Source organism: Sander vitreus, chromosome 6, assembly GCF_031162955.1.
Source record: "Sander vitreus isolate 19-12246 chromosome 6, sanVit1, whole genome shotgun sequence".
NCBI classification, from domain to species: Eukaryota; Metazoa; Chordata; class Actinopteri; order Perciformes; family Percidae; genus Sander; species Sander vitreus.
In genome coordinates this window covers 6,908,315-6,936,313 of record NC_135860.1, presented here as the reverse complement: position 1 = coordinate 6,936,313, position 27,999 = coordinate 6,908,315, and the positions used below count along the sequence as shown (strand labels likewise).

Sequence of the window (27,999 nt, the reverse complement as noted above, 5' to 3'; positions counted from 1 at the left end):
AATGTACAACAAAATAAAGAACATAGGATGACAAATTGACTCTCCAAATAAATAAGTGACTTAAGTGAATAAATAAATACATTTTTTTTATAACAAGTGGAAGCTTAGCTTGTCACAATTCTATATATGATTTAGTTTTTTTTGGGTGCTGTGTGTGAACACATATTTGCTCAGGGGTTGTGTGTATTCATGTCTCATGCCCACCTCCCAGACAGAGGGCGCGCAGGCGGCTGTGTGCCAGCTGGATATCTGTAGGTGAGGGTAGCTCCTCGCCTAGCTCCACCACCACACACAGAGAGGAATGGCAACCAAACAGGATCATCTCCAGGTTTCTACAGAACAGCACATCCTGTTGTTAACACACTGCCACACCTGCAACAAGCTACTTTGGGACTAAGTTGACTTTCAGTGGCTTTTTACTCATAGCGTCATAAACAGTGGATTTCATTTCCAAAGACTTGACAGCTTAAAGTCAAATGCCTTTAAAAATGAAGACAAAAAAGGACATATTTCCCCCAGAAATGTTCTTTCAGTTGTAAAAACTTGAATGCAAGTTGAGTCTGATATTCGGATTGCACGCTGTATTGTGTTGCTTTTAAACTGCAGTCTCAAGCTTCTTTAACAGCTTGCAGTATTTCCAGTAGACTGTGACTAGCTGCTGTTTAAGTGAAGACTATTTCAGCAGTTTGGTTTTCTGTGTTCAGATAACTATCAATAACAACACTGCATCTTCTCTACAGGATGACTCAAATAAACTGACTGAACTAATAAACTGCACGCAGACAACGCAGACTGCTGGACTGTGAACAAGGGTTCTACAGGAGCTTTAAGACGTAACATCCCCCCTGTTTTTAGTTTACTGTACCCCATGCTTTGCTTTGTGATAGTTACAGACTGCAGTCAAGGCTACCGCTAAATCATCTTAAACCACATTCAAATGTTAATGCTTAACACTGACAGATACACAAGCTAAAATCCATTTGGAAAACATCAAACACACATACACACCTGATGTCGTCTTTCTCGTGGTAGATGTTGTTCTGGAAGCTGGACATTCGCATTAGATCACTGCCTCGAGGGTGTCGCCAACACCAGCGCTGCAACACAAAACACAAATTCACCCTTTTTAATGACAACATGACTACATTGTAAAAAAATCCCTCAAGGCACTTACTGCATCTGAGTTCATCTTGTAATTTGTCTCACAGTAATGTTATAAGTAGGGAAATCATATCTAAAAGATGACTGATGAAGATCATCATATTACAATATATAATAAACAAGGCAAGAATTTCTAAAAATGTAGCTTTAAAAGTTAGCACCATCTTCGGGTGTACTTAAAATACCGGAAAAAAAACCGACGTGCTGGTATTGCCTCCACGCGGCTCTCACAGACCGTTCCCCAATACGTGAAATACCAATGTTTTTTCACGGCCACATGCACTAACATGCACACGCTGCCGGACCGGCTATCAAAACAAAGAACAGAGAAGCCCAGATTACAACACACACAGAGGTAGTGTGAATGAATTATCTGCTCAGGACGCCACTTCACTATATGTTAACATAGGAAATATTTGTTTGCTTCTATATTAATGTTCTGAATGTCGAGGACAGTCATTTTAAAGCATGCAAAGTCAAACTGGAAATGTTATTTGCATGTATGTGCTCAGTGAGCATCACTACATTTATAGCAAATGGCATTACAAGGTTGTGTCTTAGGTCTTTGGTTTTGGAGTTACAAATACAGGAATCATACATACTGTCTTAAGTCCATCACCATTAAAATCAGGGTGCGATTTGCAAAAAAGCTTTGATCAAGCACAACAAAACAAAACATGCAATTAAATCCCCCTTTCAATACCACGGATAAGGGTAGCCAGGCATGCCAAAACTTATTTAAGAACTTCAATATTCAATGGAAAATAATCTCAAAATGAAGTAGGCAAACATTTTGTCCCCACTGGAGATAAAAATAATTCAGCAGAGGCAGGGATATATAGACCAGAAAGGGGGAAATCCCTTGCATCCCCCCTCAGCAAATTGCACCCCGATTAAAATAATATAAATAAAATCTGTATAAAAATAAATATTTTTTATGAATAAAAATGCTTTGAAAATAATAATAATAATAAATAATAATATTTCATAGGACTGAGGCTGCTAACATGAATGATTAAACCACTCTTAAATGAGTGGTTTCAGGTAGTGATGGATGTGAAGGTTAAATCAAAATGTTTCTCAATACTAAGTGCACTTACTGGGATGCGTCCTTCATTGAAGTGGGCGAAGCTTTTCTTCAGCTCAGTGTCTAAAACCTTCTGTGGAACCACGATGGACCTCGGCAGGCTGACAGAAAACAGAGAGAATGCACAGTTTTATTGACAGAATATAAATGGTAGAGTGATGGCATGGATGAGATTTTTATGTTTTCAAAACGCCATCAACTTTGGCCTTTTTAAAAACATCATTTGAGCAAACTGAGTGGTCTTCTTTGTGTCTTTTATGGGAGTTTTGCCTTGGCTTTGCCTGACATTCTCAATTTCCTTCATGTTTTGCAAAACGGTGCTTCTCAAACATTCTCTTGTAAAGGACTTGCAAGCAGATGTATTCACACATTCCAAAGAAAAGTGTTGCTGGTACAGTAGATAGCATTTCGTGTTTTTCAACACTACTGGTTAGTAGATAACACTGAGGGGAGGATGTGTGTGTTACTATACACCTAGGGTGTGATTTTACCTGGTGGACATCTCGAAGCGGTCGTTGACCGAGCTGACTCTCCAGCCAGTGGCCCCGCATCTCTCCAGCTCTTGCTCCCAGTCTGAGGCAGACTCATACCAGTTCATGTGGGTGTTTCGGCGACGGTTGCTTAGAAACTGCTTCATTTCTGGAGGAAGAAAGTGATTTCAAACATCTTAATAATACACAATATCTTGGTTATCAGAATGTTAACATGGTTTTGGTGTTGACATTTTCGGTGAGAAGACCAGGTAGAGTATATGATGATATTGTGACTTTTTAATTTTTTGCAATTTTAAAAAATTATCCATTTTGGGAAATTTTCTAAAGAGACGAATCAGGGGCAGCAATTTTGCAAAATACAACAGTGAGCCCAGCTGTGGTTGGTATAAAGCTACTGCAGAGGACTGATTAGTAACGAATACGGTATTAGTCTATCTATGAGTAGAGCGGAATAATTGCTGAGGTCATTTTTGTGAAATATTTCTGTTTCCAGGTGTGTGGAAAGTGATTTAGTCAACGCGCTGACCGCACCAGACACACTTGACCCCTGCGGCAGAGTTGAACTGTGGGTCATCTAGCGACTTGTTTCAGAGGGAGGGCTTGCATTATTTATCCAACAGCCCACAGTCATCCACAGCCTGGTCAGCCTGGTATAGCTTTAACATAGCACAATGTAATGTACAGACGGGCTCGTATTACTCTATATGGTCGAGGTGAACAGCCAGTGGCTTGCTTACAAGTGGGCGTAATGGTTAAGAGCTTTCGTTTTGTTGGTGAGATGTTAAGTGTGTCCTACTGAGTTCGACTCCTTCTCTCCGATTAATTTAATCTTTCCCAAAGTGAGGCTTTCAGTCATTGTCAAAAGCCCATGAAATGTTTATTGAGCCTTGCCTTCAAACCACTCAGAGGTGTCCTCACATAGGGGCATGGTTTACTAGAACGTTTCTAATTTTGCCAGCCAGAGAGGATGTGAGCTTTATTTTTTTCATTCTGGTCTACACAGAAACCATTATGTTTCCTGTTTAATATTCTCTCCAGCCTTAAGAGGTGTGACATGTTCTGACGGTACGCCAAAAAGTAAAAATAGAATCAACAAACAACAAAAATCAGAAGCAAAAATAGATGAAACAGAGTTGAAGTCATGACATAAATGACAAACAGTGTCTTTTGGGTACATTCTGTCCCTGGAGTTAGAATGGGTGAAAAAGCAAAGTGAAAACAGACGTGATGAAGCCACACCAAGAGAAAACATGCAAGGCTTTAGAAAGGAAGTACAGCGACTAACATATTCACGCTGCACTTCTGATTTATGCGGGCATTTGCTTCTCATTCTGAGCTGTTATTTCTAAGAATATTCATCACAGTGAAATATGCACGGAAAGAAATTAATTATAGAATAATTTACTGATAAATACTTTAAAACGTTGAAGCTCAATCATTTCATGTCATTAACATCCAAACAGACACATGAATAAGGCCTGAAACATGTATTCATTTTCCAGTTATCTCTGATATATACCAATATTATTTGATCTAGGTCCGAAAAATATAACTGTCTACAATTTACAGGACATCTGTTGGTATATTAAGGTTGATGTGAATGGGTTCAAACATACAGTAAACACCCTTTGGACTGAAGAGCATAACATTATTATTGCGAGTATCATACATACCAAAGAAAAATCATGAAAACCCAGAAATGAGTGAGCTATATTGAAGCATCCCTCTATGTTCTTTGGGGACTCAAGACAGCAGCAGGATGATAGACAGACCGATGAGGTATTGGACCAGTGCCAGCGAGGGAATGAATGGTTGTACAGTATACATGAGGGTGCATGCATTAATCTACTCACCTACACTCCCAAGGGCAGCGTTCTGGAAAGATAAAACTGACCCGGGTTTAGGAGGCTGGTAGGTCTTGGCGATGGTGTAGGTTATCTGAGGAGAGGGAAACCAAAATGAGCCTATCAACATGACAAAGGTCATCAGCTGTCAACATCAATGCCCTGCAGAGTCAGATCATTGCTGTATAGTACAGATCAACTTCTCTACATAGAAGTGCGCTGAAATGACTAGTGAACAGTGTGACAGTGAACAGAGCCTTGAATCTAACTCAAATCACACGCACGCAACACACAACACACACACAGAAAAATGCAGTTGCACACAAATATTTACCACACGTATTGCACAAATCTCTAGCAGAGGAATTTTGAAATTCATAAAACGGTTCACTGAAATTCACCCATTAGAAAGAGCAAAAAAGAAGACTACATAAAAAACAAATCTATAAAAAGTGTTTTTAAAAGGCTGGAAAAAAACCAATCAGTGGTTGTCTGCCAATTCCTGTTCTTAGGCTGTGCACGCACACATTCAGAATTTAAGCCAGTATTAGTCCTGGTCTGGCCTCACCGTCATCTCATCTCGCGAGCTCCAGTTTTCCACTCGCAGATCAGTCTAGCATCTTGAGATAGAGAAAATTTGGAGCCATTCGCCAAACGACCGACCAATCAGCGTTGGTTTTGAGGTGGGTTTAGGTGTGACGCAACAGTTGTTTAAGGTAGTTACACACCAACCAGACGGCCGACCATCGGCAGAAAAGGCAGTCGGACTGATCAGTTGAGTCCCCGAGGTCCAAAAAGTGCCTCAGAACACACCGAAGAGACGCCGACTTGAGCATACGCTCTGCGCGTGCGCGAAACGTAATACGTCTCCATAGCAGCAGGCGGCGCTGCTCTGTATTGTTTCCATTAACAGTCTGATTGTTTCCCAGAAAATGAAAACCGGCAGCTGATTGGACGAACGGGTCACGTGGTTCTTTTTTCTCCGGAAATTCACAGCCAGACTGTCATGGCGGCTTGTTCAGAATACAATCTCATATTGTACTAAAATAGTTTGCCGAAACGTGTTTCTGAAAACATTTTAAGTGAGAAATAGGCCATGCAGTTGCTGAATCTGTCTTCATTTCAGATCGACAAAGGTTAGTTTAAAAGATTTTCGTCAGATTTTGAGAGGCTCATCCGCTCGCCATTTCCGGGTGAGTCCCGACTGCCCTGTCTCCGACTGAGCATGTCGGGTCGGCCAAAATAAAGGCCGACGGCTCCTCGGACGGACGACGGCACGGAACACACCGAACAGACTCGAGTCACTGACCTCGCCAGACGGTCCGACAGCCGATAATCGGCTCTGTGTGTCAGCGCCCTTAGACTGTTCAGTCTAAACAACATGGCGGCTTCCACGGATGAGATGAGTGTAGCTATCGCGCAAGTTTTATCCGAATTAGAAAGTATTCCTTCATTAAAAGAAGAGCAAAAAACGGCACTGGAGGCTTTTCTCGGAGGAAAAGATGTTTTTGCTCTTCTTCAGAAGTGTACCGTGAAAACTTGTCACATACAAATGGTAAGTTTAAAAACGTTAACGTTAGCTATGTTACCTAACTTAATTGTATGTTTAACGATGGCATTAGAAGAACCGCAAGGTCCTCGAAGCCAAACTAATGCTAGCTACACTAACTTAGCTAGCTTCGTTGATCTGATTGGTTGATTTGGCCCGTCTATCACCAACATAGGTGGTGACAGACAGATGGTTTATCCAATCAGCTAACCAGTATTTTCGCCCGTTCCCAAAAGTTCTCCAACGGAAAGTTCCCAGATGGATATGCCGAGCAAATGCGAAGCATTCCACCTGGCGGAGTCAGGTTAGTCCTGGTCATGCTTAAAATGAGATCACTAAGTTCCTAAAATCAGGATATGGACGCATACCTCTATGACTTGTGCGTCAGGAGTGAGGCGGTCAAACAGGAAGCAGACGACTCGCAGATCCCTACAATAAAGCACCAGCTCCTCTGGTGTGAACTTCAGCGAGGAGTTTGGGGTCACCAGCTTGGTCCTGTTTGGGCCCACTGCAACACAGGAGGGGAATAGAGGCTTAATTAGATATTAAACGGACAAGTGGGTCAAGAGCCAAAGAACCCTCGAGTACAGGTTACGTATACTTACAGTATGTAGCTTAGCTGTAATAGTGCTCCACTGAAATTTACTTTATAAGGGAGCCAAAAACCTGCACATACAGTATCTGCTATTTAAACATCTGATTTTGCATGATAACATTTAAGTTATGATGTTTTGGAAGTGCTTTTATCACTTGAATTATTATTATAATGAACACTTTGTTTAGCCTTTATGCCACTTTACAATCCTTAACATTTTAATGAAATCAAACCCAATATTTGATACTATTTATGGTCAGTATTTTTCTGCAATGTCCCATATTTACATTCAGTAAACACCTCTCTATATAGTAGTTGCTGTAATTGGTAATGCCCACGTTTGCTGCGGCATTAAACATCAGTCTCTGTTACCACAATATCCACAGGTGTTGCCAAATCAACCAAGACTGAAATCTTAACCCTAAACCCTTTTTAGATCCAAACCAATGTAGTGATAATATAAGCTATAGGTCAGAAGTTATACAAACGCCGTTTTAACAAACTATGCAACATGTCAGTTTCCTAGTCTCTTCATTATAAGTAACATAAGGCTGATAGAGTGGTGCAACTGTTGTTGCTGTAGCATCAACCGTAGCACAGCAAAAAGCATCATATACTGTAAGTACAGTATACCAGTCTGTGATTGGACACAAACAGGCAGTGTCACGTTAAAGTAATATTTGTCTATAAATCTCCAGTCATTGCATGAACGAGTTTGTGAGTAAAAATTGGGCATAAGGTTGTACTTACCAACCACAACCTTCTCTATGGACGCCAAAGCCACATCATGATCTCCTAAAAGAACTGGGTCTGCATTGTCCTGCATCATGGATGTTATTTACAGAAAATATATACATACTGTACCAAAAAAACAAACATTTTGGCTCCCTTCATCAGTTTTTCTTAATGTACTTTGCAATGTCATCCTTTAAACATCCATAAACAGCCAATAACAATACATTATTAAACCATACACGAATATGAATGAGTATTTTAATCACTACAGCTGTTAAGAGGGACTCACGTCAGCTTTGGGACTGTCCTGGGGAACGAAGGCCACTCTGAAGTGGGTACAGAAAAGGGTCCCAGACACCCAACCTCTTCCTTCCCTGGCAGTCAACTTCTTCCTCACCATAACAGCTCGCTGAAGTACACACTCGCCTAGTGGGGACAAAGGGGAGAAGTAGTGCAGAGTTTACAGGATGGAATTTCTGTGTAATGTAGTTTTGTAGGTGCCTGATAAAATTGCATAACTAAGTGTTGTATGTGTGGGGGGGCACTTGGGGCTTCTAGTGAAAATACATAACAGGAAGTGTAGAGACAGAGAAAGAGCAGCATGGATGTTCACTGAGTGAGCTACTGGGAGTGGGTGTAACAAACACCTTTAAACAAAAAGGTCAAGTTGTTGCAGGTTCTCAGGCCACGGAGGATGGGCAGGGAGGAACTGCATGTCGTGAGAAATAAAATTCAGTAGATCATTTATGAGAAATGTAATAATGTTCAATGGCCACTAATGATAATCATAACTACAGTATAAACAAAGACCAATGAAAGCACAGAAATTAATTTTTTTTCTTCTTCAGTTTTAATAATATTTGATATGTTAGAAATATGTATGTTATGTGTGCAGGACTTTATTCATAATCTACTGATCCTGTATGATGGATGGAAATGAAGGTTGAAGAAGCATCTGAAATTCCAGGACAAAGCTTCCAAAAACAAACTTTTCACTCAGGAAATTTTTACACACAAACACAGATGTGCATAAACACTCTGAAAGGGAAAAAAAAGAAAGAACAGTTTCTCACACACACACACACACACACACACACAGCAGTGAGACAGCACATTTCTAACAGTCTCCCTCAGGAATACAAAGCCTTTGCCAGCTAGACTGTGGGTTTCCATGGCAACAGAGTCCAGGATAGGGTAGACGTGGAGAAAATGGCCTTTTTGTCCACGACAAGGAGTGTTTTGCCAGACATATGGCAAGGCAAATGTTTTCATATTCGGTCAAAGGACCATGAAAAAGACGAGGAAACTGAAAAAAAAAAAAAAAAAAACATTCTTAGGGAACACACAATTTCTTCACTGCACATGTGGAAGGAACTAGGAAGGCCCTTAAACTGAAAATGACAGTAGCAGTTGGTTCCGTGCCCAGTCTCTGCTAGTCCTTGCTCTTAGCTTAAATAGTGTTTTGGGGGATACCAAGGCACAAACAGGAAACAGCCATTTTTAGGGAGGAAGAGGAGCCTTTACTTCCAACACCATAATTTACTGATTGCACAAGAGGAGTTTAAATCCTAGGGTGTGCTCTATGATTAGGCTTATGCCCTTCAACCTCCAAAACCACGCAAGAAAACCCTAGACTGAACTTATCAATTAAGCGCGACCACACATGATTTAGCAACAGAGGTTTAAAGCACCCATATTATGCTCATTTTCAGGTTCATAATTGTATTTTAAGGTTGTACCAGAATAGGTTTACATGGTTTAATTTTCAAAAATCACCATATTTTTGTTGTACTGCACCGCTCTCTCTCACTGCTGCAGATCCTCTTTTCAGCTGGTCTCTGTTTTAGCTACAGAGTGAGACCTCTTTTCTTCTTCTGTACTATCTTTGATTGCACTCGCACATGCGCAGTAGCTCAGATGTAGATCATGTCAGCTAGCTAGCTCCATAGACAGTAAAAGAAAGGCTGTTTCTCCAACTTCGGTCAGTTACAAGGCAGGATTAGCTGGGAGACTTCTAAATGAGGGCGCACATGTAAGTAGTTCTTTTGTAGATTATGGTGAACTTGTGTGTGTTGTAGCAGTGCTTTGCTATTGAGAACGAGGTAGCATGCTAGCGTTAGCATTAGCATGCTAACGCTAATGCTACGAGCTAATGGTTGCGGTTAGCCAGCTTGTTTCGGCTTGTGACGTCACAAGCCGTGCCGATTTTGAACAGCTCACCCGGAGACTGAAGGCAGAACACATTCAGAAACCGTATCTCACTCAAAACAGCATGGATGGATTTTTTTCAAAGTTTGTATGTGTGTGGAAGCACTAGAGACACTAAATAACACCCCAAATCCCAGAAAAAGTGTTTTTTTCATAATATGGGCACTTTAAAATGCTTAGTATTACAGTGAACGCAAGTGAACCCTTGTTGAGAGCTTGTCTTTCAAAGGACAATCAATCTGGCTTTCCGTGCCTCATTGTAATGTCTCCCCAGGGTGCAACAGAGCCGAAAACATTCCTGTAGCCTGAAGATTTGAGAACTGGGGGGGGGGCTATTTTGCACTTTCGTGAGGTTTAAAAAGTTTGTGTTAGCAGGTGGTTCAGCCCCAAATGAGTCCGCTGTACAAGTGAAGTGTTTTACGAGAAGGTTGTCCTTTAATCAAATGGACAACCTGGAGAGTGTAATGTATTCTGTACTAACGCAGTATTAGTGCTCTTGTAGCTTCTTTAACAATGTTTAAAGCCACTTGGGTGCCTGGGTAGCTCCCCTGGTAGAGCGTGCGCAGAGTGTACAGAGGCTCAGTCCTCGTCGCAGCGGCCACAGGTTCAATTCAAACAATGAATAAAGCCAAACTATGTAATCTTTTACATTACAAGTCCGTGTCCTGTCGGTGACCCTGTGTCACTGATGTTTGTGACATTTTAGGATATTTATTTGGTAGACGCCTTTTGCTGTGGGTGTGGCACAAAGTTGGGTTACAGCTATTAAGGACAGTAATACAATAGCAGAAACAATGGTAAGCAATAAGACACGGAAGAACAGTTGAACATGCCATACAGCAGAGTTCAGACTCCCCGTGTTTGCTGTAGATTCTCCAATGCCAGTGGCAGCTTTACAGATTGCAGTTACATCCACCTCTGACAGCATTATAGGGTGGACAGCTCGCCAAAATAAAATGTTGGGTTGGAGCGTTGACCAACTGTGGAGCAGAAGGGGGCTAAACTAATGAGAGATGTTGTGCCTCAAGCAAACAGCAGCATTACATAGTTTTATTACACTGAAACCCAGCAGTTACTGGTATTTCTTATCTGTACTTGAATAGGGGTCTCACATGCCACCACAATTTGGGATTTGGCTGTCGATATAGTAGAGGAAATCAGTTCAATTCGAAAACTGAAAAAGTGTTTGACTAGTTTTCAGGAGGTTATTTCAGGATGTGTGCTCCTCTGAAGACCAAGTCCAGTTGTTGTTTTAAATACACACAATGTATGCATTCCTTACATGCTGTTGGTCACTGACTTGGATATGAGGAGAGAGCGACTTGAAGAGTCAGCCTGAGAAAATACAGCTGAGAGAGATCTGAACCACATGCTCTCTCAGTCTCTGTTTTATTTGTTTTCATCCACATGTTACTTATTTTCAGCTTGGACGCATGCAGAGCGAAAAGGTTTCTGCCCTGCTCAACTCCCTGGGAGGACGAGTAAAGACCAGGAATAGGTTACGTTGGGTTAAATGTAGGCATACAGTTGTTTTGACAAACTAGCAGATATTTTCTGTATAAATAACAATGAGAAAAGTCCTGCCTGGAGTCTACCCTATAATTTTACAAGGCACAAAATGTCCAGAAGACTGCTGACAAACTATAGTACAGAGAGTCCAAAACCACTATCCTTCATGTGATGCAACGTCCACAAACAGCTGTTTTAAAATGATGACCAAGTTAGGTTAGCTTGTCATGTAATACAACAAAAGCAAAACATGTCCAATTTTTCACCTCGCTTTCCCGTCATATGCAGTTTAACATATAATAATAATATATATAATATAATAAGGGTGTTTATAGTGTAAATATGTTTGTTTAATTACTATTATTAATATAACTAATTCTATTTTTTCTATTTCTTATACTTTATGCATTTTTTTTTCTCCTATGCCTACTTAATGTGTATTTGTGTTATTACAGTGTGGGATTAATAAAGTCTATCTTATCTTAACTGTAAATGATAGCCAAATTCGAACAATAATATAACAACTATTTCTCTCCAGACATATTGATTATCAGAAATACAAAGTCCCAAAACATCTTGTTTTTTTTTTATCTCTTTTGTCCTGTCATGGACAAAAAACAGCCATTTAAAGTCACACAAATAAAAAGAATGTAATACCTTTTCCCAATATCAAGCTCAAAGCCCAAGTATACAAATATCGATGCGCTGGTCTCTTGTCCATCAATCAACGAGGTATATAGCTGAATGACAGCCTTTCAATCCCACAGTAACATAAGACTGTGGAGAAAGGGGATTGTTAAATTGCTCTGAAGGGGGTGCTGGACTCTTGGCATTGTGTGTGAATGGACAGTATACCCCCTCCCCTACTCACAGCATTGAAAAGGTACATGATCTACCTATGGCTGTCCTGACCCGTTTGCCCTCCCGCAGGCCAGCTCGGTTTCTGCGGTCCTGTGTCCCGGTGTCACATGAGAACACTGTAGACACTGAGCACTGCCCGTAACTAATGGGAGAACGGGACAACTTCTGCAAACATATTTCTGATTTTGTGATTCCTATGGTTGTTCTCAACTTGTCAGTGGATCAAGCTTGAGACAGGCACTTTATTTAGCACAACCTAAAGTTACCCCACGATGCAACAACAGCACCACTGCATTATTGATATGAAAATACAGTTTTATGCAGGGTTGACAAGTTATCCATCATTTTGCAGTATGTGTGCATGTGTGTGTTTGAGAGAGAGAAAGAGAGAAGGTCCACAGGTGCAATGTGAGCCCTTTCACTCGGTGTGGTAACACTGACTCGCGACTCCTTTGTGTCTGAAAGTGAACTTGTTCTCACAAATTGTCTCAACACTTACTCTGCAGAGCGTGCACAGAGCCAAAGGATAGATTTCCCTGCCTGAAATCTGAATCGGTTAAAAAAGAAAATGTCCAAAATAAAATAAAATGCCACATTCAAAGCAGACTAATAGTATATCATTTTAGCTCACAGAGGAGCTCAATGGAAAAAGAGAAAAAAAACAACCTAAGAATGCACCCGATGCACGTTTCTTCTTTATTCTCTTAATATAATACAGGTTTTTATGGACAACTGTGTTTCTAATCTGCCTGGAATGGAGGTGGAGAAAGGTTAGAAAGACAGAGGTAAGGGAACAGTAGGATGACGTTGGAGATGGAGATAAAGTTGAAAGCCAGCAGGGGAAAAAGTACGGTAGTTGAAATTTCACAGGGAAATGTTAACAGCTTAGAATACTCTCCGTGTGTGCTGTCAAGGACCAGCCGAGTCTGGAAAGATTTGATGAAAACACACTGCCGGAAAACCAATTAGGCTGACTCAGTGAATGAAAATAAGGAAGGAAGTGTGTGTGTTTGTGAAAAATATGTGTGCATGCAAATGCGTGTGTGAAGTGTATGTAACAATACATGTGTATGTTTCAGTGTGTGAAAGGTCACAAGTTCCTATGTCACAACAAAAAACAACTGAGGTGTAAAAACTCTATAAATATATATATATATAAAAGATATCAATCATAGGGTGGCAGGCTGAGACTGAAACACCAAGGAAGCATCTTCCCACCTCATAAACTCTCCTCACACCCTTACTCACACTTAAGGCCGATTTATACTTCTGCGTAAAATCTACGCCGTTGCTACGCACGTAGGTACGTGAAGACACAAACCTACGCCGGACCCTACACCGTAGCCTGGCGTGCACCTCTCGAAAAATTTAACCACACGTCGCGGCGACGCAGGTCGCTCGGCCGTGGCTTGGTAGCGTTGCATTTCCCCCTACTCATTTCCTGGTTCTCCTTCTCCATAAACAACATGAAATCAAGGAGAGGGTTAACCTTTCCTGCTACAGATTTCCCACCTTGTTCAGAAAACACAGGGGAGACACTTTGTTTCTCTCACTATGACTCTAGAGTCAGTACTTGCTCCGAAGCGAATCGGCGTCACTCTCTCACCACTCCCTTGCTCTACCACACACTCCCCCCCCCCCCACACACACACACACACACACACACACACACACCCAACGCACAAGTATAAACATCAGGCCACTTATGTAGGCTACGGCGAAAGCTTTGCGTGGAGCCTCCGCAGAACCATAAAACGGGCTTTAACCTACTCTGGTGAAGAGTGTTGTGACTAACTGCTGATACAGTATGCAGCGTTAAAGATTAGCCTGTCTCAGATCTAGGCCTATCTGGTCTGCTTACATTCTTATGAAAACTCATGCAGGGTGTTGCTGACACAAGAATATGAGTAGGGTAGGGCTGGGAAATGATTTAGATTTTCTTGGATGTCTGCACCATCAAGCAGATTAGCACGTGTTAAGAGGGCCGACCTCTGGCTAAAACTAGCTGGCTAGACATTTGCTGCTGATTATAATTTCACTGTGTTGACATCTGAGCACATTTTATTACACAATAAAGCGTCTTCGCCACACAACTGTTCATTGAGGCTCCCAGTCCACTTTTGTATTTTCAGATTAGCTTTTCAGCAGTAGATGTTTTCCCATCTCGAAGGCAAAGCACCTGCTGTGACATTCCTGGTCTGGGTGTGGCTACAAGTGCAATATTTCAAACCACAGCCAACAATAAATGCAGCAGCAGTTTTTTTTTGCCTGTGTTGAATGTTGATATTTCATCTGATCCTGGAGCAGCACAGCCGTTGTCAATTGTAGTTCGTGCTTTGAGCTAGGTGTTGTATTATTTAGTACCTTTAAAAATGTATTGTGTCTGACTGGCTGCGATGTTCAGCTGCAACCTGTTTATTGTTACAGTAGCTTGAATCATTCTTCATTTATTTGGTCAAGACGTGTGGATTTGTCAAACATGATGGAAGGTGTGGGGATTTGTCGAAAAAAAAGAAGTTTTGGAAGTCAGAACCAAACTGATGCATTGATCAAAGTAATGACTAAGCAAACGTACATATTTTTACATACATTAGCTCATAATAGCACATCTCTACCTGGTAGGCAGCGTAGCCCAAACACATCTCGACTCCTTGCGTTCACCCCACTCTGACTCAGCATTCTCTCCTGTAAGAGAAACACAGCAGACATTAGTATGATTTAATCCTTCTTCTTTCCAAAGTAAACCTCTTTATTTTACACATCACTGTAACAGAGAGGAGGAGCCCTGTGTTTAAAGTAATAGTTTGACATTTCGGGAGCTTGCTTATTCGCTTTCTTGCCGTGAGCTAGATGAGAATATCAGGCTTTATGCTAAGCTAACTGGCTGGAGCCTTTAATATAACATAGACATAAAGTGGTACCGATCTTCTCATCCAAATCCTCACAAGGAACCAACTAAGCCTAAGTCAAGTGACTTTTAAATAAAAGCAACATAACTGAATAATTGTATGTTGACAGCATGCTAAATTACACCTCACAAGAACCTAAATACCCTGAATGGTTAAAAAAGCAGTGTTCATTTGAAAGGAATAATGTTATATTTCTAAACAATGCCCACAGACTGTAAAAGTCAAGAAATAGACTAAACAGATCACACTAAACACAAGGACAGAGCCTTATGTCACCTTTGGTATTGTTGATTATATTTAAAGTGCTCATATTATGGTAATTTTAAGGTTCATAATTGTATTTAGAGGTTGTACCAGAATAGGTTTATGTGGTTTAATTTTCAAAAAACACCATATTTTTTTTGTACTGCACATTGCTGCAGCTCCTCTTTTCACCCTGTGTGTTGAGCTCTCTGTTTTAGCTACCGAGTGAGGCATCTCACTTCTGTTCCATGTTTGTTGGGAGTCGCACATGCGCAGTAGCTAGGTCAGGACTACCAGCCAATCAGAAGCAGAGGATGAGGGCGTGCCACGCTAGCAGCTAGGCGAGCATTATAACGTGTGTTACAAAGTGACGCACGTTCGTCACGGAAGTAAAAGCTGGACTACAACAGAGCTGTTTGGAGCAGTTTGTTAACAGTGTTTTCTGTTGGAGATGGTAAGTCCCTTTAGGGTGGACTTTGGGCTTTTTCACTTTGCAAACCTATAACATGCACAAAAAAGATATATAACACAATAACGGAAAGGGACAAAGCCTAAAAGCATAATATGAGCACTTTAAGTTGTGGCTCCGCCTGCTTCTCTCATCAAAGTCTGGCTTGTCTCAATAGACTCATTTTCAAGACAAAGAAACCGCACAATGCTCCATGATTCTTAGTTTCCATGTTGCTGTTTGTTCCTGCTTTCTCTATAAAAGTCACAAAGTCTCACGTACTTGAGTCTGTTCTACAAACAAGAATCCATCTCCACAGAGCAACAGAGGTTTCAATATTCAGGCTGCGAGCTCAATAGCACATATGCTTCCACTTAACTTTGCCACTAGCCCCCCTTGTGAAGGCCATTTACGTTTATCGGCTTCAAATCCCATAATACGCCAAGGCCTGCAATGTAAGAGGACGCTGTGATTATACAGGTGGTGAATAAGCTTTATAGTAGTACAGAAATAGAATTAGAGTTAAGGCCCTGAGTTGACCTCCAAGAAAACTATACATTGTGGAGCCCCAAAATGTCTCTCTCAGCAATTCTGTCTGAGTTTTTCCCCACAATGAATCTATTAATCCTTGGTTCATTTACAGCCCCAGCTCTGTCACAAAACACCGATATTTCTTCGAGTCAGCTAGGATGTGTGAACAATAACAGTGAATCTACTCAGTCGCCAATGTTATGCTACCAATTCTGCAGTGTGGTGGATTCTGTGTTAGCAGCCTGCTCATGAAAACCGGAGACTCTAAGCTTGTGGCCCCACATAAAAACAATAAATAAAGAGGACCTTTGCTCCTTGAAAAGGTAGTAAAATCACACTTATTCCCAGCTGGTTGTTTTTTTATGTATGTGAGATTGTTTTATTAAAAACATAAACACACGGATTCTTCAGTTTGCTACTGGTGGTATCTTGATGCCATCTTTAAGTTTTTAGTTAATAGTTTTTTATATAATGGTATATACGAAACCAATATTTTAATATATATACTGCAAACTTTCAATTAACCATTTCTTTTCTACATTTAAAAAGAAAAGAAAATGTAGAATACTTTGTAAACTGCAAAAAAGAAAGAAAGAAAGAAAGAAAACCTTACTTATTTGCTAATTAATTAAACTAGGGCTAAGTGAGCCATGATCATAATAAAAACAAAGAACGGTTTTAATCAATCCACATAATATGAGCACTAATTAACTGACAAAAGTTAGCTCTGTTTCAATATCTTGCTATAAAATGGTTCTGCCAACTCCAACAGCTGTAATAAAACTACAAGTATTCGCCAATAGCATGGAGCTCCCCATGAAATATATTTCAAATATGGTTATAGTTCCAACAATTCTAATGACCAAGTTAAAAGGCTGAAAGCTCTATAGCAAAAACCGCTGGAGAAAATGAAAGCCTTTTTTGATTATACAGCAGGACGCTAATTTTTTTTTACAAGACTTAGTTGCTGCTTGCCAGAGCATTGTTCATTTTTTTCTCTTCTGTCTGGCTTTGAAATGTTTTATGCTTTCCCTCAGTCTCTCCATCAACACCCACAGCAAACCCGCAGCTGAATTCCTGATTCCCTTTTAAGAACATCAGAGGCTATTCAGATCCTGTTTTGTTACTCCTTTCAAAAATCTATTGTCTTAGATCTGTCCTCTGACGGTTGTCAAGCCTCAGGGTCTTGTGAGGCAAGTGAATTCACTAGATGGCTGGCAATCAGCTGCAGACTGGGCTGTGCACATAATATGAGAACGCTGATATGAGTCCCTCTGTTAGACTAGCAGCAGAAATTTGTGAACACAATAAATGTGACAGAAAGATATACAGCCAATGTACTTATATGTGAAATCCAGGCATTTCTCCTTCACTTCTTCACAGTTTTGCACAAGAGGTAAAACAAGCAACAAAGATAAGGAAAATAGGAATGACATAATGTCTAGGCATAAACTTGCCTTAGTGAAAGCAAGGCTGCCTTGATCTCGGAGTCACAAATAACTTAAAAAAAAAAAAAAAACATTTCCAGGGCTGTGTTTAAGCTGACGTTTGACTTTTGCTTTAATTGTGTGGCTTCAGCGTCCCCAACCCTATCACTTTCATTGCAGCTTTCTCCCCCCGTGCTGCCTCTCTGCCCCACTTTTGCCCTCCTCTGCTCCCTCCCTTCATCCCCAGGGACAGCGGCCAAGGCTTATTGCAGTTTCCATTGCTCATGGCTTTCCCTTGCTACTGCGGCCAGACTTCTACAGTAAGTGTGCTTGTTCCTGGGTCTGGAACATTCTTGTCAAACTCATAAGGAAAAAAGAACAAATGGGAATTTTGGAGGGACACTGGAGAAATAGCACAGTAAAATCTTATTTTTATCTGGGACAACTGACAACGCAATGAGATAACGAGAGCTGTTTCACTACAATTCTGTTTCCAAGTTGTTTTCTGAGAGGGAAAAACAGCTCTGGGCTGACACACTGCCACCACCTCTTTTGAAAATAAATCTGTACCAACAAGCTGAGCTGCATTTGAACAGTCTCAAGAATATGATTTTCAATTCCAAACAAGACTCAATTACTGACTTATGGATACTTTTTGCAGAGACGTCCCCAAAACACACTGTGGACCTAGCATCCGTTCTGAGTCTCTTCTGAAAGCTTCTCCTTCTGAGTTACGCTCCGCTCTGGGCTTGTAAAACACGCATTAGCTTTTAGCCACTTTTCTGTACTGAATAAGTCACAGCCCATTCGTTTGTATTGTGCTTTTCATTTCCTCACATGAATGGGGACAGTCATATGGCATTGTGAACTGGCTTGAAAGGAAAAAGGCCATGAGGTAGTTTTGCTAAAGGGGGCTCACTTTGAATTTTTGTCTGCAGAAAAAAAAAAAAAGACAGACTGAGAACTTTCTTTAATTCCTTTAGAAACAAACCTGCAACAATGTACTGTATTTGCTACATTATGATAGAAACAGCCTCAGTGGAAGCATACTACCTAGTGTATCGCATAAAGAAACGCAACAACTGCAATGCAGAAAAAGCTGCATTTTGGCCTCAAGGACCAAAACAGATTCCAACATATAGAGGTTAGTAGTAAAATAAATGTTTCATGAATTGGGAATTCAGATGTTTAATAATTAATGAGACCATTTCAGCTTCACACTATAGTGAATATCCAGCTTTTAAGCCATTTCTCTGCAAATGCCTCCCGCAATTAGCGCAGCTCTCCCTGTTGTGACGTTTTATTCTGAAACCTTCCACAAACGCCTAAAAAAATAAAAGGGAATATTTACAGCAGTGTCTGCATTCTTATCCATTCTTAATTATAACACAATCAGCCTAGACTTCCAGACGCACAACAAAAAGATAATTACTGGCTTTTTTTAATGGTATCCCTGCTGAATGATTTGCTATTTATTGTCTCATAACATATTTGCTTCTTCATTATCTCCTCCCCTTATTGCTAAATTGTTCAGTGTTGACAGAGAACTACACAGATGCTTTTGCAGTTGATGATGCACTGTATGGGCAGTACAGGAAGGTTTAAAGGTCATCTGAAGCTAGCGGCTCTTTGAGGCTGTACTTAGGCACAGCGGTGCATTAAGTTAAATGCTAACATCAGCATGCTATCACGCTTACAGTGATGATGCTACTGTTTAGAAGGTATAATGTTGATCATGTTCACCATCAAATGTCATGTGTCAGCATGCTAACAATTTGGAAGGCTACACATGTAATATTTCAATGTGTCAGATACATATTTAATCAACATTTAGAGAATTAAGAATATCAGATCCAACACTGTCTAGGAGATACCCGATATGAAAGGACTATGACCTGGATTGGGTCTGAAAAATGTTAAACCTTAAATCTTAGACATCCCTTGTTATGACAAGTCGTCCTGAGGGGAACGTGATGTCTGCCCAAATTTCAGAAAATCTATCCAATAGTCATCAAGACATTTCAGTCAAAAGCACACTCGATTAAAGAAATGGGGATCACCAAAGTCAATAGGATTTATCCACTCTGGGGACCATGGATAGCTGTACCAAATGTTAAGGAAATCCATCCAATAGTGATGGACTGACTGATCAACATTTCGATGTTTCAGGCCACGCTGCGAGCATGGCTACCATCATGGTAAAAATGAAATGGCAGTATTAAAAAAGCATCAAATTAAAAAGGTGCATTCACAAATTATGCGCTATTTGGTATTTTTTTCATCAATACCTATACTGCCTGTCAGCGGAGCCCTGACATATCAGTTTCCAGGATTCTTCTTTTAAAAAAGGACTGGAGGGTTGTGTAGTGGACAGACAGACCGTTCTGTGACTGAAGGATCACATCTGACGCCCACAACATGCAGCGTGTTCATCAACAGCAACATCTCCTCCTCTTGGTCTCTGGAGCACACTTGCATCTCTAAACCCTTTACATTCTCACTAATAGTACATCGTTGCAGATGCCAGTGTCAGGTAAATGGCTTAAGTGAAAATCTAATGCTGAATATTGTATTCTCAGTGGCTCATAATCATCTCTCATAGAAAATGTTTTTCACAGTCACCTCTACTCTGACAGCTCAGGTCCCATGAGTGAGATTATCCAAGCCATTACATATACTCAAAACAGACAAACGACCTAGCCTCTCAGCCCTATCGCAAGTGAATAGTGCCTCTGGTTAATTATAACCCAATGCCAGGTCAATACACTCTCTAATGTGACCATAAATCTGCCCTGCCATTAAGAAGAGCCCATTGTTGTGCTCTGTTTAAGCAGTAGAAGCCTCTGCGGCTCAGGGCCTGGCGGTGAATGTGATGTCTGGGTCCAATGGGAGCGGGTGTGGGTGACTGTACTGCTTTGGCCCACTCCTATCAGGCTTGGATCTTCAGCCACATTAAATAGAGCTCAGATTATCCCTCCTCTGGCATTTTTGCTTCTGTGGAGCTTTGTGCTCTGTGCCTTTCATGCTGACTGCTTCAAAGCTGGCTGCGAGATGTAGATAGAGTTAACTCAAGGGGATAGGCGCATCCAAACTAAGGTCTGCTATTCTGTCAAGATGCAGGCCTGAGCATCCTTGTGTAGCATGTACTGCTGATGTATTCTCATTTATATTTTAAGCAAAAATGTCAAACATTTCCTAATTAAAGCCTTTTGCTGCTTTTCTTTATCTTACGTAAGTATAAACTAGGTCTATTTGGATGTTGGTTGCAAGCTATTTAAAGATGTCTCCTTCTGTTTTAGTTAATTGTGATTTTTATTTTCTGAGTTTTGTGAAACAAATAATTGATTAATCAAGAAAGTGATTTGCAGATTAAATTATAATAGTGAATAAATTGTTGCAGCCCTATCATAATTTATGCCATCTAAAATGTTACACCCTGATTGAGGAAGAGAAGGTTCATCAATACATGAAAACTGCAAAGCCATCTGGTCCACATTCAGCTAAGGATTGGATTCAGTTTTCTAAAGCAGTCTTAGCACATGCTCATGGAAGTGGAACCCACAAGTGTGTGTGGGTGGCCTGTGCACATATAATACACAGCCTACTACCCTACATTACCATATCTTAGGCTCGGCCACATTCTCATATTTGGACATATGAGACTCAATTGGTGTGGGGCTGTGATGATTTCTGTGCGTCTCATTCGGAGATAATCAAATTCAAAACCCCTCTACCTCTCAACTGCTGTCTCCATGGCGACAGCCAGATGTTGTGCAGCGCACATCACCCCCACTCCATATGCAAGCCTCGCCTGAGGGCAGAGTAAAGAGGCATCTGTTAGCGTTTCCCCCTGCGGCTGCTGAAAATAACCAGGAAGAGACAAAAAGCCAAGGCAACACAAAGGCGGTGCCAAGTTCCCAAAGGAATGAGCAACTCTGAACACATTCATACTGTGTGTACACATTGCTTTGTGCTGTCTAACAAACTAAATGAGTCCTATTAACCTCAAACCTCGCGGGTGCTCCAAAACTGGGGCAGTTAGTGATCATTTGAAATGCATGGATTTCATCTTCAGCATTTCAAAGCAATTTATTATAGCACCATGTGACCTTTCAAAGCTTTGTCAATTAAAGCAGCTGGAACTGGCTACAACTGTTCACTGCACAGGAGATGATGATGGTCTGCAACATTTGCCTTTGTGTGCAACAACTTAATCCCATATGAGGCAAACCCACCTGCCACGAGAAGTGATTAAGATTCGCCACCACTTCGCTGGCCTTTAATAAGGCTTGCAGCCAAAGCTAGAGCGACATTATGTACCCTTACAGTAATTACTGTATGCATCTCCCTGTTGTCCAGACCGAAAGAAACAGCAGCCCTTTGTAGCCTTGTAGTCAATCCCCCATCCACTCTGTAAAGCCATCCTGAGTTGTGAACAAAAATAACATGAGACTGTCCACATTCACATGCACGCACTGAACAGGCTCACAGAGGGATCTCTGAGGAGGGATCACAGGTTTCTAATCCAGCCAGGCTGAAAACTACCTGAATGTACATTTATAGCTCTGCATTGTGAATTATGGCCAGTGTTTCCTGCATCATCTGCTTCCTGGCTTCTCTGGTGTTCACATCACATGAGTGTTGGTGTGTTTTAGCACTGAGCAAGCTAAATTGACTTAACAGCTTTTACTATAACGTTAGTGGCAAGTCCCAGAGCAGAGAATATGAAAAAAATATACACAAACGTATATTTCCATTCCCAAATGTCTAGAAATTAACATCTTGTGTATTAGAAAATTAAATCACTCAAGACTGGGTTTTTAATACCCAAACTATAGCTCAGTTTAGTTATGCGGCAGTATAAAACAGGATAAAAACAAGTTAATAATAGTGCTGTTACAAGTCCACTAAACAGAGACAATATAGTTAGCTAGCGTCACATAGCTAACTTAACGTTATGACCTTACCTTGATATCTGGGAGCATTTGTCTCACTTTGAACGTGGTTTTAGATCCTGTCAACATTTTTGACGACTGGTCAACTCGACTTAAATAGAAAAGAATACGAGCGAAATAAAGCTGACTGAATGTTGTTTGTTTTTTTTATGTGTGAAAACGGTCGCTGTGTTAGTGTTGTCCTCTTTCCATTTTTAGCCGAGAGAAACCGTCAGAGACCGAAGAAAGGGTCCGGAGTCCAGTAACGGTTAGCCTGTATCACCGGCTGCTACAAAAGAGGTGTTCAGTGTGGACAAGCAAACTAGTTTCGCTCTTTTCATCGCTATTCGCACTGACAGCATCCGTGTCCCGAGAGCACACCCTGCCGAAACCCACCACCAGTCACCGGACTGTTACTAACTGCTGTTAGTCACTAACGGGGAGATGTGTTCACCGTTACTGCTGCTTTCCACCCATTGGGCTCTGTTTGTTTATCCATTCGCCATAGTGAAACGCACACTGGTGGAAGGAAAAAAAACTAAGTGCAGCGGTGGAGCTTCTTAAAGGGCCAGTAGGCTACATCTTGAAAATAAAAAAGTATATCCTTGAGAGTCCAAAATTGAAGTTGAGTACAGTGACAGAAGGTGCAAAGATGTCAGTTTTCCCCGCTTTCACTAGACTCCTCGAACTCACCACAAACGCAACACTGACATTTACACAGTGGTAGAATAAGTACCAGAATGTAAAAATACTCCATAGTAAAAGTCTTGCATTCAAAACAAGTTACAAAAGTATTATCAGCAACTTGCACCTTTAATAAAAAAGAAATCACCATGTTATACAGTATATCCAAGTACACTGGTCGTGGAGAATTGCGTAGCTACTGCTGCTTTGTAATTTTGAGTTAAATTGATCTTGTAGCTTATTTTTCTTCTTCTTCTTCCTATTTTATTCCATATACTTCTAATTATTATTATGTTTTACTCTCTATTCATCTGTACTCATGTCTGTCCTTGTGCTGCAACACCCAAATGTATCCTCTGTGGATTAAAAAAAGGCCTATCTTATCTTATCTCAGGTAATTCAACTGCTTTATACAAACATTGGTAGTTTAACCCATAACAATATGCATTTTATAAGAGTTAATCATATGTCCTATATATAAAAAATGAAAAGGTCAATATTTCTCTCTGAAATGTGGTGAAGTAGAAGTATTAATTATAATTAAAAGGAAAGTACCTCAATACCATATAATGTATGCAGGTACATGCACTTAGTTTCTTTGCACCATTGCATTTATAAAACTCCTCTCAATTTGTATAATTAGTTTCAAGTTAGACTCCTTAAACTCAAACTGTCCACGCTTGTTATTCTATCTTGGCCTTTGTTTTGACATTCATTTCCTATATCTGTGTCCTTTGTTGACACGCATGATAAATCTTTGTTTAAAGTGGATCTCATATAAATTTGACTTTATTCTCCAATGACATTCAATGTTATGCACACATGAAAGAGTGAGGTTTGATAGGTTTCACAGTGAGTGCTCTGGCATTGTAAGCAAGCCAACATCCATAAAACCATTCAACTCTTGACCTTTTTGGTGTTTCAGTCTTACAAAATCCCTCTTAAAAAAAACCCGAAATGATTCTGTGAATTTACCATCTACAGTCTCTTTTCGGTGAACAGTACCTTTTTCTGATCCTTTAGCAGGTCTGTGTTGGAACTGGCTCCTCTCTCATCCAAACTTGTGGAAAGAAACCAACAATAACTCGCTTCCAGGCAAATACAGGAGGCCAATGCAGAAATTCCTTTCCAGACAGGACAGGGACAGTTTGAATAATCCTGAGCGACAGTGTGTCCTGCTTAACAGGTGGGGAGACGGTGTCCTTGTGAACTATAATAGAGAGAGGTCTGGATTTTTTACCACATGGGAAACTGTTCAATATTACATAAGGCTCTCCGATTTCTCTAATACATAAAACAGTCCCAGACACAGGACCTTGCATCATCTGAGCTGGAGTTATTCAACAACGTATAATGCAACCAGGTGAGGGTAATACCGAATGACACAGATAACAAATAAGCATTTACAATAAAATATATGGCTGAGCTCTGTGTTTATCTATTTATTTTTAGTCCAATGAAATGTCTCCAACTATTTTAGCTTCTCTGCAGCTCCAAGTTAAAAAGATTGATGATAATATGATCCTTGTTTGATAGAAGAAGTAATTCTGTTTTCTCTACACATAGAGTCGAGAGCTATATAACAGTGACTGTGGAGCTGGTCGGGATTTAGTGCCTTGCTTAAGGACACTTTGGCAGGACAGATGCTTTCTGGTGACTCTGTCCAGTTAAAGGACAGTTTCACATCATCACCTGAAAACCTTAAACAGCCTGCAATTGAGGATTATTTAAATTTTGGAATAATCTGTCAGTTATCTTCCCTTGGTAAAGTAAAGTGTAAATAAAGTGTTTGGAAATTGTGAAAAGAGGACTTCTTCAAAATGCTTGTTTTGTCTGACCAACAGTCCAAAACCCAACTATATTCAGTTTACTATCAAATAAGACATAAATGCAGCTAATCTTCACAATTGAAAGGCTGGAACCAGGGCTTCTTTTAGCGTTAAACATTAAATAATTGATTCCTTAGTCAATTACCAATGGCCGATAATTCCAAGATATTCCAGCCAAGTGCTGAGATTTTATGTATTGACATTTTAAATGTGTAAAATCATCTTTATGTCATTACATTTATTAATGTCAATTATATTTTTATGGAATTAATCCCATATCAGTTATCATTTATGATCCCGATATGTTTATAACAGTTTTTTTCATATGAAACACAGAAAAGACAGGAAGCACAGCCTTCTTGAAATACAATGAGAATTTATTCAAACGGTGCAAAAAAATTAATTATAATAATAATAATAATAATAATAACCTAACATAAAATCTGATGTTCTTTCAATCCAGATTGCACTGTCACACAGCCTTAGGGCTCTCCTCTCAAAAAGAAAACAAAAAAAACAACATTAAAACGATAAAAAATAAACATCAAAATACCAGGACAACTGAAATCAAGTTAAAATAATGCACAAATTTGGTAAAATGGATTGCCATTTACATGCAACAGTTCCAGTCCCATGCAACTCGAAGTATTCCATGTTAATGTCACTGATGATGAATATTCTGCTCACACAGAAAATACAGTGTTGTACAATATATAAAAATATATCAGTTGTGTCGCAAAACTAATTCGGAGCCATTTCTCTTCTGGTTTGGAGGAAACGAGCTGGGTCAACAAGAACGCTGCTGTCATGTTGTAGCATAGCACGGATTGGTGGCTGTAGAAAAAAAAAGTAAACAAAATGTAGAAATCCCAAAAAAAAAAAATAATCAACCAAACAAATAAAAGCCAGACCGCTAGACAATTAGCCATGTGAGAAAGAACATCCTAAAATGTCGCAACTAAACATTCCACAAGGAAACCTATTAAAAAATCTCACTATAAATATATATTCTCAAATGGTGTCTCGTTAGGTCAGCATTTAGGAAATAAGTTTGCAATGAGAGAGCCTCGAGGATCAAGAGGCTGGTCTGGGAGTCGTCTTCGACAGCCAAAATGTCACTTTCTGGTAAACACTAAATCCAGCTCTAACAAGCTTATCATCCATACCTGTTTCAGTATCCAACAATATACATTCTTACCCTTTTAAAAACACTGTAAAACTTCGGGCTTACAAAAATAACTTGGAACATATTTATACAACCTCTCATTGTTTGTTTTCTTAAATACAAAACAGTGTTTGTAACCTGTAACGTTTGATGTCTTACATGTTTCTGAGGCATCCGTTTCATTGCAAAAAAATAAAATGTTTTTTTAAGCTAATTATTACTTTGGAGGGAGGGAAAGAGTATGCACACGTACACATTTCTTTTTAAAAACAGGCATCATCTTCCCACAGTAAGGGAACACTTGATGGGTATTGTCTAAATTAAAATGCCAGTGCATGGACACACACATAAACACAGCAAATGCACGTTTCTTTTTGGGAAATAGCATGATTTAAGTGTTTTATTGTCATTAAAACTCTAGTGTTACTTTAAATGCACAGCAAATACACTCCCTTCTTCCTTGACCAGCTTTAGCAACATCGAAAATATTGTTATAGTGTTACATAGTGTTGAATTAGCACTACTGAAAATCATTCCCCAATATTTGTTATTTTTTGTTTGTAGTTTGAGTGTAGGTCGCGAGGCTAAGCTCCAAACACTGAGTTAAAAACAAAAACAAAACAAGAGTGCCCTCAACTGGGCAAGGCAGTGAATTGCATACTAAATTGTGCTTTTCTAGACTTAATGCCAAAGAACAGATTCAATCAACAAAAGTAGGGCAACAAGAGTCACACTAGCTCAAAAGAAATTCCTCACCATGGCTTATTATAGGAGAAATGATCACAAATATTTAAGTAGCCTTTTTGACGTTAGTACAACTAAAACAGCTTTAAATTTGATTGATTATTATAAGGAAGACTCAAACAACATCAGCCCGTATCAACTAGTCGATATGCCCAACTGAAAAGAATCATTATCTCAATAGCTTCAACATGATTTAAAAAATAATTATAATTTGTTACATTTTGGGGCAGTAGTAGTAGAGACTGCAGGCAACGCAAGCAGTGGATACTTGATGTTCATCTTGCACAACGTACAAACAGGATTGTGATGCCACGAGGACAAATGCTGAAAAAGGCAACTAGGAAACTGAGTTAGATGGTGACGCTGGCACCAAAATGCTTTAGCTCTACGGTAACTGAATCCTTTAGAGAAACCCTTCTAGCCTGTGCCCCTGATTCCCCATGAACAGAGGTGGCAGTGTCTGCAGAGATGAACAAAGGACAACAGTCAGGCCACTTCAAAAACAGTAAAAACGTTTTGTATCCACGGACATCAGGAAAGTGCTTGAATTTGTGCAACAAGAGAATACGCAACTGGATTTGGCGGGACGAATGCCAGAAAAAAGAAACTGCCTTCAGTAGAACTTCAGAATTTGCAGTGGGCAACTAAATCAATTAGCATTAATTTGTCCTATTAGTGAGGATGACATGAATGACTTTTTTTTGTGATAATGAGATTGTATGAAACAATTTTTTTTTTTTACACTTCAACCACCAGAGCACAGAGGGTTTGTCATGTCAAAACAGAGTTTCAGAATCATAACTTGTGACCAGAATTTCTTCTATACAATGTGAATGTTATTGGGTATCAACATTTGCATCATGCAAACAGAAATTGGAAACAACTGTCACAACTGCAGACGTCCTCACTGATTTAGAGCAAGTTTGTCATTTGTTTAATAACAAATGGTTTATTTGCTTTACTTCTCTGAAATCCAAAAATGTGTTTAGTCACATTTAAATAATTTAACTTTACAGCATGTCACGCATTTGACGGGCAGCTC

The 27,999-nt window shown here is 40.0% G+C and overlaps 1 protein-coding gene across 2 annotated transcripts in view; it reads right to left on the bottom strand.

Moving 5' to 3' along the window:
* Positions 1–23,072, bottom strand: part of mtmr11 (myotubularin related protein 11) — a 33,717-nt gene extending 10,645 nt beyond the window's left edge. Inside the window, exons 1-10 of one of the 2 annotated variants that reach the window (XM_078252247.1) lie at positions 22,569–23,072; positions 14,659–14,728; positions 7,755–7,891; positions 7,481–7,550; positions 6,504–6,643; positions 4,596–4,680; positions 2,740–2,887; positions 2,262–2,349; positions 1,009–1,097; positions 205–332 (exon numbers count right to left, since the gene is read on the bottom strand). In XM_078252247.1, coding sequence (XP_078108373.1) covers positions 205–332; positions 1,009–1,097; positions 2,262–2,349; positions 2,740–2,887; positions 4,596–4,680; positions 6,504–6,643; positions 7,481–7,550; positions 7,755–7,891; positions 14,659–14,728; positions 22,569–22,625 — 1,012 coding nt within the window. In that variant the 5' untranslated portion in view covers positions 22,626–23,072. Of the gene's footprint in view, positions 1–204; positions 333–1,008; positions 1,098–2,261; positions 2,350–2,739; positions 2,888–4,595; positions 4,681–6,503; positions 6,644–7,480; positions 7,551–7,754; positions 7,892–14,658; positions 14,729–21,335; positions 21,386–22,568 lie in introns of those variants that run through there. The other variant, XM_078252248.1, reaches the window with a different exon arrangement.
* Positions 23,073–27,999: the final 4,927 nt, after the last annotated feature.